The sequence below is a fragment of the Nesoenas mayeri genome (assembly GCF_963082525.1).
Source record: "Nesoenas mayeri genome assembly, chromosome: 1".
Classification (NCBI taxonomy): domain Eukaryota; kingdom Metazoa; phylum Chordata; class Aves; order Columbiformes; family Columbidae; genus Nesoenas; species Nesoenas mayeri.
Window position 1 is genome coordinate 64,553,541 of NC_137541.1, and position 16,946 is coordinate 64,570,486.

Sequence of the window (16,946 nt, forward strand, 5' to 3'; positions counted from 1 at the left end):
AACTACTGAAAACACTGTTAATAAAAACACACAGTACAATGCCAAAATCCTTGAAAAGACATGGCCAGACATATGTGAATAATTTTGCCTCTTAGTTTTAAGTAGAAAGTTTGGATTTAGGGACTTATGTATTCAGTGGTTAATCAGTCCCCATCTCAGACTATCTAAAACTCCAGCTTTTTTTTTTCTTTTCCACACTAGTAAGACTGGTGCTTTTGATTTTTTAAATAAATCTGATTAGACTTAAAACTCTGCTTGCAGGCATTAGATAATGAAATAGCTTTGGGGGAAGAAAATGCCTCACTAGGTAGGCTCCAATATGTTTGGACATAAAAATTAATAGTTGCAGTTTTTGCAAAGACGTATGTGTCAGTCAAAATAACCATTCTTTATTGATATTTACTGTCTTTACAACTGGCACAATTCAAAAGATTTTTGTACAGACTGTGTATCTATTATTGGAATGTACTGGAACTAAACATTTATTTATTTTGAATTTCTTTTTACATTCAATACGCTGTTAAGGGCTCATAAGGCTCTCCTGCTGCAAACTGAACAGCTAACTTAAATTCTTTACAGGTACAGAAATCTACAAATAAAAGCCTGAGGGGAATTTGGCCCCTTCCAAAGTAAAGCTTTTAAGTGAAATAGTGAGCTCAACACTGGAATGTGAAAAGCAAAAGATGGACTAAAGCTTGAGTTTAAATTTTCACCTATGTTGTGAGGGCAACGGTGAGACTCAACCTGAAATTCTTTCACTGGGCACTGTTTATAATAAACAGTAGAACTGCTAGATTTAAAACAGGCCTTTGTAAAGCTTGTGTGTATGGATACATGGACATATTGGTTTGATTTGTGACAGAGACATCAAACATGATTAAAAGAAACGTTATCTTTTGGTAACTTCCAATACATATTAAAAAACACCATACAGCAACGACCTATGACAAAAAGTCAATTGCACAAATGTGCTGAACAACAAGGAACAGCAGTTATTGCAGAAAAAAAATAAATCACTAAACCCAACAGCCAATGCAAAACAAAACAGAAATGTCAGCCAGGCTGCTAGTTTAATGTGTCAAGTAATACAAAGAAAACAAAACAACCTGTTACACCTCTAATATAAATGACATTTGATATGTCCCGGTTCTCATATCAGGTGTGTACTGCAACCTTTAAAAATGAGAGCTCTCTGCAAGAATGGCATCTCACTGAAAGATGAGACACTTGAAGAAAATATAGAGAGGGAGTTTTGTGATCTGATGAATTTAATTTCTATAGCTCTTTCCACTCCTAAGGAAAATAAAATTTAGTAAGTTTATGGAAAAAGTGACAAAACCAGATTTTTAATAATTTCTTCTTTCTTTTATTCCATGAGTTACTTTCTGTCAAAAATGCTCGTGATGTAAAAACGTTGAACAGCTTTAGCAGATTCTTTGCAGAGGGCTAGCAGATGTTTTCTGATTTGTGACTGATATGGTAGAACAAACGAGGAGAAGACAATCTAAGACTGAAAAAATAAGAGGCATAGCTATTCAGACGACTCAGAAAAAACAGTTGGAACAAAGGGCAAAATACATATGGGATAGGTTATTGTTACATGTGTTGAACAGGAATTGGATTTGCTTCTGGAAAAAAGGGAGATTATGAGAAATGTTTGATCTGCTTTCCTTTTCCGTGGAAGAAAGAAAACTTTGATAAAATATGAAGAGACCAAGCAAGTTAGGTGGGCTGTCGTTTGCCTCTGGGGTCCATGCTTCCTTGTGATCAGAACAAGTTATGTGTTCCATCAGTGAACAGCTTAAGCATAGAAAAGTTTATTAGTTGTTCATACCAGGAAATATTTCCATGTTCTCAACTAGCACGGTAATATCAAGCAGACATAACTCAGAAAGCAGCAGCTCTTTTTGGAGAAGCTGGATTAAAGAGAAGAGGGAAGGTCTCCAAGAGATTAATGTAGCCATTGAAATTTTAAAATAAATTTCTTCAGATTTGCCTCCTCTCAATTCAGTGTGCTTTGGCTTTTTTCTTCCTATAGCACTTGCACAAGATGCAGAATTATTACAAATTCAGAACATCAAAAAACCCAACAAATTGGAGACTATACAGGAGACTTAAAATACATTCCCTCATTGAGAGAACAGACTGGTCCAACACTCTGTGCTTTGCTAATATTTTGATAATGCTTTGTGAAAATCACAACAATGAGCACAGGCACCTACCAATGCTCTTGGAAGGCCAGGACAAGTAGAATCAATTCAAATGATGCTAGAGTCAGAGAGCATCCATGTACCACCTTATGTTCTGAGCAAAACATGCTTTTATGAACTCTCTTGTGTCCCACCTCCAAGACAAATGCTACCCAGCATGTGTTTGTCACCTCTTCGAGAGAGGATGAGAGAGATTCAGACATGTTAAAAAGTCCACATGGTTCAGCAGAAAATTAATAGAGGTACATTCACTTTAGAGAAAATGAACAAAGCACTTCAAGTCATTCCTTACAAGATCTTACATTAATAAACAATGTAAAATGTAGCCAGTTGGAATCAAAGTATGAAATGATATTTGATGGAAGTTTGGGATGACATCAGATGCAGTAGAAAGGTCATGTGGGAGAGAATGTAAGAATAAAAAAGAGGAGATCATATCCTCAACTGTCTTGATCTGGAACAGCAGTATCTTCCCTTGCTCGTCACAGAGACAGCAACAAGCAACAACTACAAGTGAGCAACCAGGAACCCAACACACTCCTGCTGATACCAGTTAGTGACAATCTGTGTATATGCCTCTGTTCCTTTATGGTCCAGACAAAAGCATATCTAAACAACAATGTACACTGTTCACAGGAGAGTACAGATGGCATTCTTAGATTTTCAGATGCTTTAGGACAAACATCTTGACAGCAGGGTCTCTCGCTCTCTCAGAGCCATGCCCTACAACATTCTGAATGAAAGCTCTGAGCATTACTTGAAGAATGAAAAAAAAGTGCTAGAAATAAAGTCTGATCCATCCAGAGCACTTCTGAACATCCTTTTAGTAAGCCAAGTTAGGATTGTTTTAATGTCCCCACATCTGCACTTTTATGTCAGTGTGGGCTTTATTTTCTTCATTTGGAAGGGAATGCCTACACCCTAATGTGGTCCCACATTATGGTATTGGGATTTTTTTTGTTTTGTTCTATCGTGAAGACATGTTGAATAATCATGCCAGCATGCACAGTAACTGGTAGGATAAAGGCTGACACAGTTACTGAGTACATTTGTAGTTAGTGCTATTTTTAAAAGAGCTACATGGCCAAGTTCAAGTAATAAATATTTCTGTGTTTTCATTGGCATTCCTTAAATATGAGAGAAATCTTTATTATAACAAGAAATCCATGCTTCTGTGAGTAATCTTTTTTTACTACGGCAAACCCCTTTTTGCTATACCAAGTTAGCCTTTTCTGCAATAAATTTCATCATTCCGCAGGTTGTACCACTCGAAGAAACATGCTTTAGATCCGGATTGTCTAAGTCATAGGAATGATCTTTACCTATGGGAGATGTTATGCTGGAGTCAAATTATTTCCATTAGTGACAATGACCTAAGTAAATAAAGGACTTGCAAGCATGTGTAGCGTTTTAAGCTAACTATGAAGAAATAAGCTTAATGAGGACATTTGGTTCAGACTGTTCTCCCCTTTTTTCTTCACTCCCTTCCCATTTGTAATGAAAACAAAATAAATTGGCCAGCTGAGATTAAAAACAGCCAGGCAATGACAAGGGAAAGGTGATGCAACTTGTCCTTGCCTGGTGCTGTATGTGCTGGAGAGATGGCACAAATGCCTGAGAAGTCTTGTTCGAGAATGAAGGAAAACGCAAGAAATCTGTTTGAAAGCATGTTTTCTGCAGCTTTTAGAGCCCAAGAAAAGGAAAAGGAAAACTGGACTTGACAGAAGCTGACAATATTAAATGCAAAACCAGCAAAGTTTAATGCAGAGTTAAGATTTGGAAGCCAAATTTTGCCCAAATCTATTTGCAGCAATTCCCACTGTTGTCAATGACCTTCATCACATAGGTTTGGTGACAGCAAATTGCCAAGTATATTGTCTCCTCCAGCTTACTCTACTCTTTTATACCTACACACAAACCTTTTACACTTCGTAAGCTTTGATCAGGTCACTTCTCATACCTCCTCCCATTGAAGGTAAGATAGAATTCTCCACTGGTGTGCTGTTTATACCATAACTTCACATACATCAGGAGGGTAAATTTGAGCCCTCAGCTCCACTAGTGACAGTGTATAAACATGAACCAAGTACAAAACAGATGACTGTCAACTATACTTTGCCAGAAACACACACATTTTGAAAAAAAAAAAAAAAAAAGTATTCCTGACTGCCAGATACTATTTGTTTAAAACTTAAGACTTAATCTGTGCTATTCAACATACAGAAAGAGGCAATGGCTCACATTTCTTTGTCATATTCCAAAAATGTATGGTTATCAAAAGAGATGTAATTTTGGATTTCTTGAATTCTCAATCACATTATTTCTTTAGCTATATAAAGTGGTGTTAATTTTCCTGGGCTGTGCAGAAAACAATGAGAAAATATAGTTGAAAAATTTGAATGTGCACTAAAAACCCCACCCCATATAAATCTCAAATGCAAGCCAAATAATGGCATTTGGTGTGTTTATTTCGACAGCTGAGAAATGGAATAATTGCAGTAGATTGAGCTGTATTGTCTCAGTGGCTGGGAAGGGCATCACAAGCCCAAGCAGAATGGCAGTAACAGGCCAGAGAGCCAGGTGCTGAGGATGGAATAAGGTGAATGTCACCACTGCACACTGAAATACAGAAAGCACTGACAACATGTAGAGTTGCTCTAGGTCTCACTCTCACCCTCCAGTAAAGTGGTTTAGCACATCCAAATTGACATGGTGCTGCAAATGAGAACAGTGAATCTCCCCTGGGAGAGAGCATTTGAGGGTAGTTTAAAATCACAATTTCATTCTCCTTCCTTTATACAGTACAGGCAGAATGTAAGATTTCAGAAGCAGTGTGCTGCCTGCAGAAGGAACTGGGCTCTCTGCATGGTGCTTGATACTTATTTACTGGCCTAGCCTTCTCCACACACTGGGTAGACAGTGGCTATGAGGATGCTTCAATTACACCTAAGTTCAGTTTGGCCTCTAGAAAAACTCAGCTTACAAGGATTACACAAGAGAGAAAATATTATGTCTATTCTCCCTTGGTTAGGTACAATACCTCCATGTCAGGTGTAGCTCAGGACTAAGCCTGCAGCATAGTACCAGTTTCTAGTTCACAGCACTAAGAGGCCTTCTGATAGCCAACAGGAATCAAACCCCCATTTTTTACAAATCACTCAAAAGCAAATTCAGTGTCCTGGAATCAAACATGAGATAGAGGATTGGCTTAGTCTAACATTAGGAGGATTACCATGGAGGGTCTGACATGTCCCTACTGTCATAAGCTCTGTAAGTAACTATATTTTTCTATACAAGTCCCCTTATACTTCTATTTCAGTGGGAGATATCTCTGAATTATGAGATCATAAAGACAGAATTCTCCTATGATTTGAAATTAGATTAGATCATATACCTTTAAAAAGGGGAGGACAAAAAGTAATACTGCCAATCTTAGAGTTAGGAACAATCTCCATTGGAAAATGTAGCCTATAGCCTAAACATACTGTAAGCATTTGAAAGCCTTTTTCTCTTACTTCTCAAAAAAACTGACCATAATTTGGTACTCACAAGTACTTAGGCAGTGTACAACACAGACTAAACCTAGACAGAAAAAAATCCAGTACTATCAGCCTTGGGATTTCCTTGCTTCACTCACCTGCAACAGCATGGCAAGTTAACACCACACATGGCTGGATGACTTTGCCAATTCAGCATCTCTCAATTGGGCAAAACTTTCCTCATGCACTACACTCTTCTCATAGAGCCCTCAGGGACTTTTTTACTTCTCATCTTCATTGTTGTATGTGGTAAATATGGCATCGTATATACACACCTGAATGGCTCAGATTTATCAGGACATTACAAGTAAAGATAGGATGCTTTCCTGCATACTTCAAAGTTCAAAGAAAAATCTAATTAATGCCAAAGAGTTTGGGATAAAGAAGGAAGAAGATTGTGGTAATGAGAAAACACTGCACTGAATATAGGGTAGAGAACACTGCTGGGACTGAGAAAGCATTGTAAGTTTTAATAGAGAAGAGTATTTCAGGCTAAATGAGGACTAGTAATGAAACAGACCAAAACCTAAAAATGTTTATATTTTTCATTCACTTTGTCCAAAGGTACCAGATTTTCATATTAACTCAGAGCAATCATGGACTTCTGCAGTAACATCATTCAAAAAAATTTGTTGCTCTAGTTAGTTATTTAAATACATGTAAAGATAGTCATCTCTAGGCATTCATGCATGAAAATTGTGGTCTTATTTTATTTTAACTAAAAAAATATACTCAGCCATTTACACACTGTTGTTTCCCTGACAGAAAGACACTGCACTGTCATGAGGAGGCTCTGACTTTGGTTCTTTGCTCATACCCTGTGTTTCCCAGTTATGTGATTGTTGCATTTTCAGTAGACCATGTAAGTACTTGTGCTAGAGACCTACCTATACTGAGTAACTCTTCTGCTAGGAGACTCTAGTGAAGCTTGAATATACCAAAGGCTTAGCTTTTTGTGGTTCTTTAAAACAAAACAAAACAAACAAACAAACAAAAACCAAACAAAAAACCCAAACAAACAAGTTTAGCTTAGGCAATGATATCACAGTCTTTTGCCCACAGAAACCTGGGTGGTCAGCAGAGGATCTCATTGAAAATACAAGTATGGGGCATGACATCTATGCAAATTATATGGATTTCAAGTTAATTAGAAAAGCTTATAAATTAAGTTTGGCAAATATCAGATAGGCAATAACTAGTGGCCACATGAAGATGAAGTACAACATTAAAAGGATGAACAGAATATATGAAGTGGTATGAGCAGCATGAATAAAGGTGATAGAAATGAAATTTAATAAGCTAAATGTGCATGAACTTGCATGCATAGGAGTAACTGGTTGCCTTTTCCAATATTCAGGGGTGATTTTCTGTTTTAATTGGATTATGCTTCTTTGGTACTGAATTGGATGTTTATTTTTGCCCTCCTTAAGCACCAAATGTTGAAAACAAGTTTTAAAATGTTTAATAATGTAAAATGGAGATAGAAGACTAATCAACAGAAAGCTCTTAACACAAAAGGTCTGACTTGATTCTATCCCTAGGAAGCTTTGCAATGCTTTACTCCTGTCAAACAAGATACTAGGTGACAGTTTCCAAGACACTAAAGTGATTAGGTTTTGGTATACATGCTGATTTTGCACTTGTCTACTTATGTCTGTCAAGGGAATCATTTTCTGCTTTCTCACTTCTGAAACAAATATACTGATCTTAATGCTACATTAAGATGGGTGTTTTAATGCACATGTGAAGTTTTGGGGGTTTGTTTTTGTTTTTTTTACAAGGAGAATGCTTTGAAACACCAGCAGTCAAGTTATTTCAGAAACTGAAATAAAGTATGTACTACAAGAAATAGGTTAGTATGCTAGTAACAGAATAGCTGAACACTGAAGTCTGGCCCATGTATCAATGACATACAGTGCTTATGTTTAATTTGCAAAAGTGACTTATCACTGTGACCTAAGTAGTCTGTGTGCATTTGAAAATATTCAATATTAATTTACAAATTAATACCAGGCTAAACAGACTGGGAGTGGCTCATTTTTCCAGAAGCAGTATGACTTCAAAAAGAGTTAGAAATAATAGTAATAATAACAACAATAAAAATGGTTTGCTTAATTATCCCTTTTAAATTTTACTTTGTTCACAAAGCAAGTGCTCCAAAAAAGTCTTCAAGAAAGAAACTCAAACTACTTTTTTTTTTAACCCCCTCTAAAAACACCAACCAAACAAATCACAAACACATACACACAAAAACAAACCCAACAAAAAAACCCACAACCAAACCCACACAACAACCATCCTTCCCTCCCCCCCAAAAAAATCCCAAACAAACAAAAAAACCAGACACCCAACCAAAACAACAAAACCCACCAATCAATCCCTATTGCACTGCTTGGAAATGTATAAATACATAGCACCAATTTTTTAAGGTTTAATTGCAACCCAAATACATTAAATTAAGTACCTTTGAAGGTTGCTTCCATGATGCTACAATTGTTTTGTGACATGGGTAAAAAATATCTGTCTCACCATTTAAACAAAATTTCTATCTCCTTCCTTATGACAAGTGGTCTTGTGAATGTCCATATAACCACAAAGAATCTGTTCTCTTAAATAATATGAAATATTTATCTGCCCATGACAGTCACCCAGATATAATTTTCAGGATTTGTTGGTTTCATGACCTCAAACCCTTTTGACTTCAGGAGGCAATAAAGTAATTTTGGGCCTGGGACATTTCAGTCCTAACAAAGATTGTCAAAGGTACCTTTGCTTGTCTGCCTATGGGTGCACCAACTTTACTTGCAGATGAACCACTTCCTGCGCTGAACGGTCCTTGAGTTCTTCACTAGACAGACGAGATGTTTTCTAGCAAGGGACAGACAAATCCCAGGAACTAAGCATGGATGGGATGTCGTGGTTGAGACAGACAAATGACACAGACCAAGTTCTTCTAGGATTAAAGTAGTAGATGCCATTTATTGCCACAAGTGCATTTTTATACAGTTTTACCAATTCATGTGTCTCTTCACTATTGGTTACAAGCTACAGCAGTAACATCTCATTGGCTAATTTTGCTATCATCTATGTTACTCTTCTACTCCCTTCTCTCTCACGGGTACATCCTTAACATCTCCGGATACTCCTTTACTCCCATCTTTCTCATGGGTAGGCCTTCATGTCTTCAAGGCTCATTTCTGTTCCCATGCCCTCCGTCAGGGAATCCACGGACCCACTGTAGTCTCCCACAAAGGGACTAAGAGGAAAGGTATTCTCAGCTCTGAGGCCAATGCCCTCTGTCTATCTGAAGCTTTCAGATAGTCATATTGACCCAGGTGTCTAGCACTGGCAGCCACTATTAGCCAATTAGAATTCTGAAAGTGTTAAACCTTGAACTTTTGCTTTAGTCTCTCCATCTGCAAAATGCAGACACTAGTAATTTATTTTAGAGGGCAATTCATATGTTTTTCCCCTACTTCTAATCATACTTATATGGAAACTCTCTATATTCTGAAACAGGCCTTTAAATGCTCAAAACTGAATACAAAATATGTGCCTCTTAAATTGGATTATTTTCTGTAGATTGAGCCAGAGTTAAAGAAATCCACACAAACTCCTTTTGACTCAGAAAAAAAATATTCCATGCTGCAAGCCAAACTCTCCACCTCAGACAACCTATTTCCCAACCCTAGTCCTGGTTAGTTTAAGATTTGCATGCAAAAATTCACCACATGCTTCAAAAATTTAGTTTATAGGAATCATTGCACTTTATACTGTTTTGGTTTTTTTGTTTTGTTTTGTTGTTGTTGGGTTGTTTTTTTGTTGGTGTTTGTTTTTCCAAATAGTGGTTGTTAGATCTGGACCTCAAGCCAAGCAGCAGATGTTGAGCCTCCCAAGCAGAAGGCAGCTGCCAATAACCTGGAGGATCCCCTCTTAATAATGAGATGCTGCTTCCATACACTTACAGAGTCTGTTGAGAAGAAATTGCAGTGAATATTACATACATGTAATTTTGGGACAAATCTGTGTGGGTCATCTCCTCACAGTGGAAAAGTCTACTACATTTTGGAAGGGGAAGGAAGCAAAAGGCATTTTTTTATGCATGGCAAAACACGGCAAGTACAATGTTGGTAACTCACACACTGTTTATAATGTCCCAGGGACAGAACTTGAACAAGACCCAGAGATTTGACTTCTAAATCTCTGCACTAACTTATTATGTAATAATGTAATCCTGTAATGTACTATTTATGGTTGGCTTAGGCAATCTTATCTAAAGGGCCTCATGAGAAAAGTTACGCTCTAATACATATGGATGTAATAGTATCTATCTAGGCCAATCAACAGGCATTTGTACAACACAAAAATGCACAGTGAAGACTGAGGTTGTATTAGCTGCAGATCTCGGTAGGCCTTCTAAAAGCCACATCAGCCCCAAAGACGCCTGGTTCAATAAATATGTCCTTAGAACCATAAAGACTAATGGAGGATGTCTGTCAGGTCAAGTTGATGGTTTGCCTGCTTCACAGTGGATGGGCATTTCATTGTCTAGACCAAATATTTGCTAGTATGCACCAGGATCCCTGGCTCTGTTCTGGTGCAAATTAACTACTTTTATTCATGAGAAAACCCACACAAGTGCTATTAGATAGTCTACGCTGGGATCAGAAATGCATAGGGATATGAACTGTGTCAGATTTTGTTCCCACAGCTTCCTCTAGTTCTCTAAGAGCACTAGTCAAGAGACTTGAACAGTAGTAACAAATATTTTGCCTTGGGAAACACACGTTGTTCTCCAGAACAGTGAGAACTATAAGCACAGTTAAGCTCAGCTTATGCCAGAACAACTCTTGGGACACGTCCCAGCTTAAGTTGTATCTCACCAAGAAGGCTCCAGTTCATAAATGTTTAAATTCAAGTACCTTCCCCTTGCCATACATTGGGCACACAACTAGAAAGTGCCAGAAGAAGTTGTGGATCAGAGAAGGACTAGGGAAAAACAACAAAACTTTAATTTACAGCCAGTAATTAAATGAGTGCCAGTGCAGACCGAAGACTTTGTGAGACAAATGTGGCCACTGTGTTCTGCGTAGACTGAAGGTACTGCATGGTATACATGTCTGTATGAAACCATCCCCTGCAGTAATACCTAACAAAGGTGGCAAGAATAGTGGATGCTAGTTTTGTATCAGAGGGGAAGATCCATACTTGCCTAATAGACAGCATTTACTTTTCTATATTTTCTACTCACCCACTGATGCCCAAAGTAACCCCAAGTCAGGCACAAGCTGAAGCCTAGCAGACAGGTTATTAAGCATGGCTTTTTGTGAACCCAAATAATAGTGTTGTCAGTTGCCTAATATTTCTTGCTTTCATCAGTGTTTTAGCTCCTCCAACAGACATTCTTATCTTCCATTTAAAAAGTTTCTGCTCCTTTATGAAAGAAAAGCCTGCAAACATGGCTCTAATATAACCCAGTGGGTCAGAAAACAAGCCAAAAAATAAAGAACCCCACTTCCCTCCTCCCTCTCCAAATAAATAAGTAATAATTTTGAAGCTGATCTCACAAAGTTTATGGTAACTTGGCTCAAGGTTTTTGAATGACTAAGGTTAGAAGTACTTTTAGGTATCAAACTAGCAAGCTCCCCAAGTAAAAATAAGTAAAGCTCTCTCCACATCTATTCTGGAGAAGTTTAACTCCTTTCTGGCTGACTACATCTCTCATTGCTATAAGCATGGAAAGTAATGACAACTTTCAGCTGACCCCTTTTCGAAAAGGCCAGTGGGTCCCAGCTGTGACAAACTCTCAAGCCAAATGATATAATGTTCCCATACTGTGATGTCCATATTCCACCTGCACAATAGAATTACCAGACTTGCAGTTACTCATACCTTCCTTTTAAACAAGAAAATGGATGTTAGACTATCAAAAGCTGCTTGAGGACTTTCTCAGAGGCATTACAAATAATTTAAGTAAATAAGACTAACACAGAACACGACTGTGTCATTGCCCTATGTCCTGTTGGTTCTAAATTGTTCCCAGTGCTCTTGATCAGAACATCACGTGCAAAGAAGAAAATTCAATTTTAATGAAAAAGCTCCTCTCCTTCTGAAATCGACATAAATGACCATACAGCATTTCTCTCAAGGTCAAGTGTTTTTAATATCAACAATGCACTGTGACTTCACAAATATTTAAAGGATCTTTTGCTTGAAATAATGAAAATCTTGGATCTCCCACTTTCTTTGTTTACAAAGGTTGCACAATCAGATAGACATACCGTGAAAGTTCCGCTCCCCTTTAGCTCTGGTTTGATCATCCTTTGATTAATATCATGTTTATAATGAATACACATTAATTTAAAAAAAAGTCTCCCACACACACAAAAAATAATCTGCATCACTCTCCATCTTCAAAATTGTTACACAAATCACTTCTGCTCCATGCCACACAGCAGACATACATAAAATAAAAACAATCATGTTACTTACTAGGAACTCCAGACACCAGCCGTAATGGACGTAATACTCGGAAAGCCCGCAGTGCTTTAACATCGAATCCGGCACCTTTTCCTCCTATTGAATTCCCCCCATCTGCTTTGGTTGCTTGTTCTAAAATTGCACTAAAAAGCCTGCAAAAAGAAAGAGGAAACAATCTGTAGGCAGACAGCCAGGCTTGGGCTAAACAGGAACAGAGATCATCGTCATCATATCACCCAAACTATCTCACAAACCTGCAAAGGGTGTCACACATCTTGGTCGACATTGACATATGCTGGAGGAGAGGCAGACTCTTCCCATATGCAACAGCTTAATGGTGATGTCTATACCATTTGCAAAACACTTGTTTCTGGAGCAGACATAAACATGATGTGCTCCGCCTTCAGCCCAATGGCTCCTTGCAGCAGCTATAGGCTACCCACTGCGAGCAGCCTGCCTGATGGCACGTGGAGGTGTGTTCCCTGCCCCGTGTGCTGGGGCACGACAGGTGCCTCAAAAGGGCCACTTTAGCAATGTCTTGTGCCCATTTTAATGGGTCATCAACAGCAGAGCAACTGGGTGAGATTTCAAAGGCAGCCCCCAGGCTGTGCTTACCAGATGGTCTGGACATACCCAGCGGGAGTTGAGTGGAAAGGCTAGAAAGCATAAATTTTATGTTTTGCCCTTTCTGCTGCCAATATTTTGCCATCTTTATTAACCAACAATTCAACTTGCAGGCAGAAAAAACCCACCATCCATAAATAATCCAGTCATTAATTGTCTGTCATCTATTTTACAAGAAGTTAAGATCCACCAAGGTCACTGCAGGTACAAAACTCAGGGATCCTTCAAGGTGCAAATTTTTCGATAATGGTGTATGCTCAGATAATGGGCTGGTGTACCCATTTGTAAATCTCCTGATACATTGGCTAGGGGAAGTGCAAAACTGTAGGAGTCTTATTATTAGAATGTTTTATTATACTAATCTTAATGTTTTATCTTGCCTAGTAGGAGTAACTACTTTAAGGAGAAGATGTCTCACTCAGAACATATTTGAAAAGGCAGAGCAAGGCAGAAAAGACAATGTTCTTCTGTGAAAGAGCTGAAGGCTCACACTATGTGTTAATAAGAACTTGATTTAATAAATTAGCTTTCAGGAAGCAGCTTCCATTTTTCTGGTAAAACATTAGTACCTTTGGGGGAAGACAGATTCCTCATGAATTTACTAATTACATTGCTCTCAGCCTTGAAGTCGTCAGCTTGAAGCAAGCCAAATTCAGTACAGGTTAAAAGCTGTTCCGGTGTAAGTGGATGTTCGGTGGTCTGTAGAAAAAGCTTGCCTGTGACTGGCAGAGACCCATGGCCCATAGCATGCCATGAAGGTGCCAGAGATAACTTTAAAGTAGCCACCTGGGATATCAGAAACAGCCTAGTTGGAGCAGCCTAGATTCAGTACTGACTGATTTCTCTCTCAGATTTTGCAGTCTGCAGGGCTTCTGTTGGGATCTCATCTGTCTGTTCTGATGTATTCCACAGAGAACTCCCAAACTGCCTATCAAGCAGAAAGTGAGCTGCCTGATCTCTTTACCAGGGGCTCCAATGCCTGCAGTCTGCAGTTAAAACCTACTGATAGGGTCACAAACATAGGGAGCCTGCCCTGGATACAAAAAGAAGGATTCATTTACTGAAGTATCTAAGCCAACACATTTCCCCAGCACCAAATCCACACAAAAATATGGATTAGGGGAGTGCAAACGCAAAATTAGCTTCTGAAGCAACTTTTAAAAAATTTCATATGAAGAGTCTTACAAAACCTGTCAGCTGTGACTGAGGAACTCCTAACTGGATGTATTCAAAGCCTCAACTTCAAGCACTGCAGAAAGATTTAACAACTAGGTAACAAGCGTGGGAAAAACTGTGTGTGGGGAGGCTGGATGCTGAGCTTGTAGGTGTTGCAGACTGAGAAGCAGGATGCAGAGAAGACAAAACCAGAGCCTATGAGATGTACAGCACTGACTGCAGATATCACAGAGAGAGATAAACAAGGGCTGATGTAAAGAAACTGAATTATTGGAATGTATGTATTTCTTGAGCTGTGTACACAAATTATACAGTTGCAATTTTCTGCTGGTCTTCACAATAGAAACGCTGTAGGTCAAATTTGGGCTAATGTATTTTCAGTAAGCTAGTGATTAAGCTCTAGAAACATGCCCTATTTCTTATTCAAACATTTCTATCTTCCTAGTCAACAGAATTCCCATACTAGATGACGACTGACATACCTATACAACAGTCCCAACCTCCTGGGATCTTCTGGAGGAAAAATAATTCACTGCAAAAGGTTTCTTATGCTGTTTTTCAGTTCTCTTGCCATGTTGAAGACAAGAAACTCAAGGAATTCTGAGTTAGAAACCATCCAAAACTGTGGGTCCATTCTGCTGGTCCCCATTTTCACTGATCTCATGTTTTACCAAGCAGCATCTCTTGGCAGCTGGCACCAAGGGCATTTCTCCTGCCACTCATACAATGAGCAAACCACGGGCCCCTCTAGAATTCTCCATCCTGGAAAAAGCTATACCTGCCCTAAATTAATTCAAGATGAGCAAAAACTCTACCAGTAGGACAGCTCACTCCACTGGAGCAAGATCCTCCCTCCTCAGACTAATGCAACTCCACTGCAGGCCAGTTGACCACGTTGGTGTGCTCCAGCATTGATGTGCTAAACGTGCTGTCTTGAGGTACCCAGAGCCATCAGCGTTCTGTATTTCAGGAGCAATTTGCAGTAATTCCTACTGCTCCCAATTTAAAAACCTACATTTAAACTTTAATTGCATTACTCCTGCTAGTCCTGCTTTAACAAATTTACTCTGTGCTTAATATCTACCCTGTACTAATCCTCGTTTTACTAATGCAATACAACTTTTTATTTCTCTCATTTATTTCACTCTCTTTCTCCTTTTCTATTGGGGACTGTGCCAAATCTGGCCTACTGAATCTCTCCTCCACTATTCAATCTGACAGTACATCATGCCAACCCTACTTCCTTGTCCCTATCACCTCCTGAGTTACCGCATTGGCAGACATCTATGACTTGGAGGCTACAACTGCCTGTAAATTCTTATGTCCCAGAGGAGAGGGTGAAAAAGTGTTCTGTTCAGAAAGAGCACCAACGATAAGAGGCAAAAGAAAGGTAAGACTTCTGAGAGCTCATTTCATTACTCTCCATTAGGAAAAAACCCACAACCCATATACAGTTTGTAGTTTTTATAAGCTCTATAGACTATAGAAGTTAAGATACTGACATAAAACATGAAGGCAGAGTCCTTCTACTCTATATTTACAAGGGAAAATCTGCTCTTTGATTTAAACCTCTGGTTTACAGAAGGTATGGTGGAGAGAGGTGTAGTTCTTTCCTTCTCTTCTCAACAGGTGAGTTAGCTGAAATGCATGCACCAAGCATTGTGTGAGAGAATATTACACTGACAGAGAAATCGAAGTATGGATAGTATGAAAATGCAAGAGGGATAATCTCCTGTGGCTGCTGAAAATCTCACATTTTTTCAGAAAACTAATACAGAAATCGATCTTATTTTCTTCTAGCTAACTACCTCTGCCAGCCTAAATTCATGCTCCATTTTCATTTGCATATAGTGTTTTCCACTGATGAAGCACAATTAACAGCATCTTGATTTCTGAGTTTCACTTATGACATGACTACACCTAAACTAAAATCACCTGACAGACATGGACTATAAAGCAGAAAACGTGTATCATGCTCACGCATGTATGGACACACTCCTCTTTCTAATTTTTTTGTACATTTATTTGTGAAGTATGAAGCAGCTTCACTGTTTTTCTTTTTTATATATTTCTGTTTCCCTTTTGACGTCTGAAATATCCAAAAGGTTTTTGCTTTGCTAGATGACCCCAACAGCAGCATGATAAGGCTGTAACCTGTTCTACAGCTCTCAATTTCTTCCTCTGTGGAGAGGACACACTGATTTTTTTATAGCATTAAAAAAAGAACTTGTCAAGGGCCTCCAGAATATAAAGAAAAAAGCAGAGGGCTTGGTATTTCTAAGGTCAAAAATCAGCAGAAAACATGGCTGAAAGAATCCTCATAGGTATACACAGTAAAATACAATTTTTTTTTTTCACAGTGTTTTACAGTTCACCTGTGATTTGTGATTGTGAAAGTGTTTGTGTCTGCCCTTTAGAAACTCCCCACAAGTCTTGAGAAAGACATGTACTGTGACTGCATTTTCCAGTCTGCTCTGAATTTCAGATCCTTTCCAAATACCTTCACCGCTTACCTTCCCAAGTAAGACTGCCTTTCAAATTAATTTTTTTTTCTTTTTTCCTGGCAGAAGCTGTGGGTCCTTGGAGAATGACTGTGCTTGGCAGACAAACCACGGCACTGCCAGGAAAGACAGATATTCTTCTAGCACAACATTTTCAAGTTGGTCGTCTCTCAAGAGAGATTTCCTCTAACAGCCTAATATTAAAGGACATCACTGTTATATCTGAAAGTTTAAATGTTTTCTGAAAGAAGAACAGTAAAACTGAAGGAAGCAGAAAACAATTTGACTACCCATTAGTGTTTGTGGGTTGTGCCTCATTAGGCAGCTTAGGGGTGAGATCGCTACTCTTAACTAATAATGTTCTTATCCACAGAGCCTCTGATTGATACCCCCCCCCACACACATTTTTCTTCAAA

General features: G+C 38.6%; 1 protein-coding gene across 1 annotated transcript in view; it reads right to left on the reverse strand.

Moving 5' to 3' along the window:
* Positions 1 to 16,946, reverse strand: part of CACNA1C (calcium voltage-gated channel subunit alpha1 C) — a gene marked incomplete at both ends in the record, with an annotated part of 485,303 nt that overhangs the window by 180,355 nt on the left and 288,002 nt on the right. Inside the window, one exon of the mRNA XM_080351364.1 lies at positions 12,242 to 12,381. Within this exon, the coding sequence (XP_080207490.1) occupies positions 12,242 to 12,381 (140 nt within the window). The remainder of the gene's footprint in view (positions 1 to 12,241; positions 12,382 to 16,946) is intronic.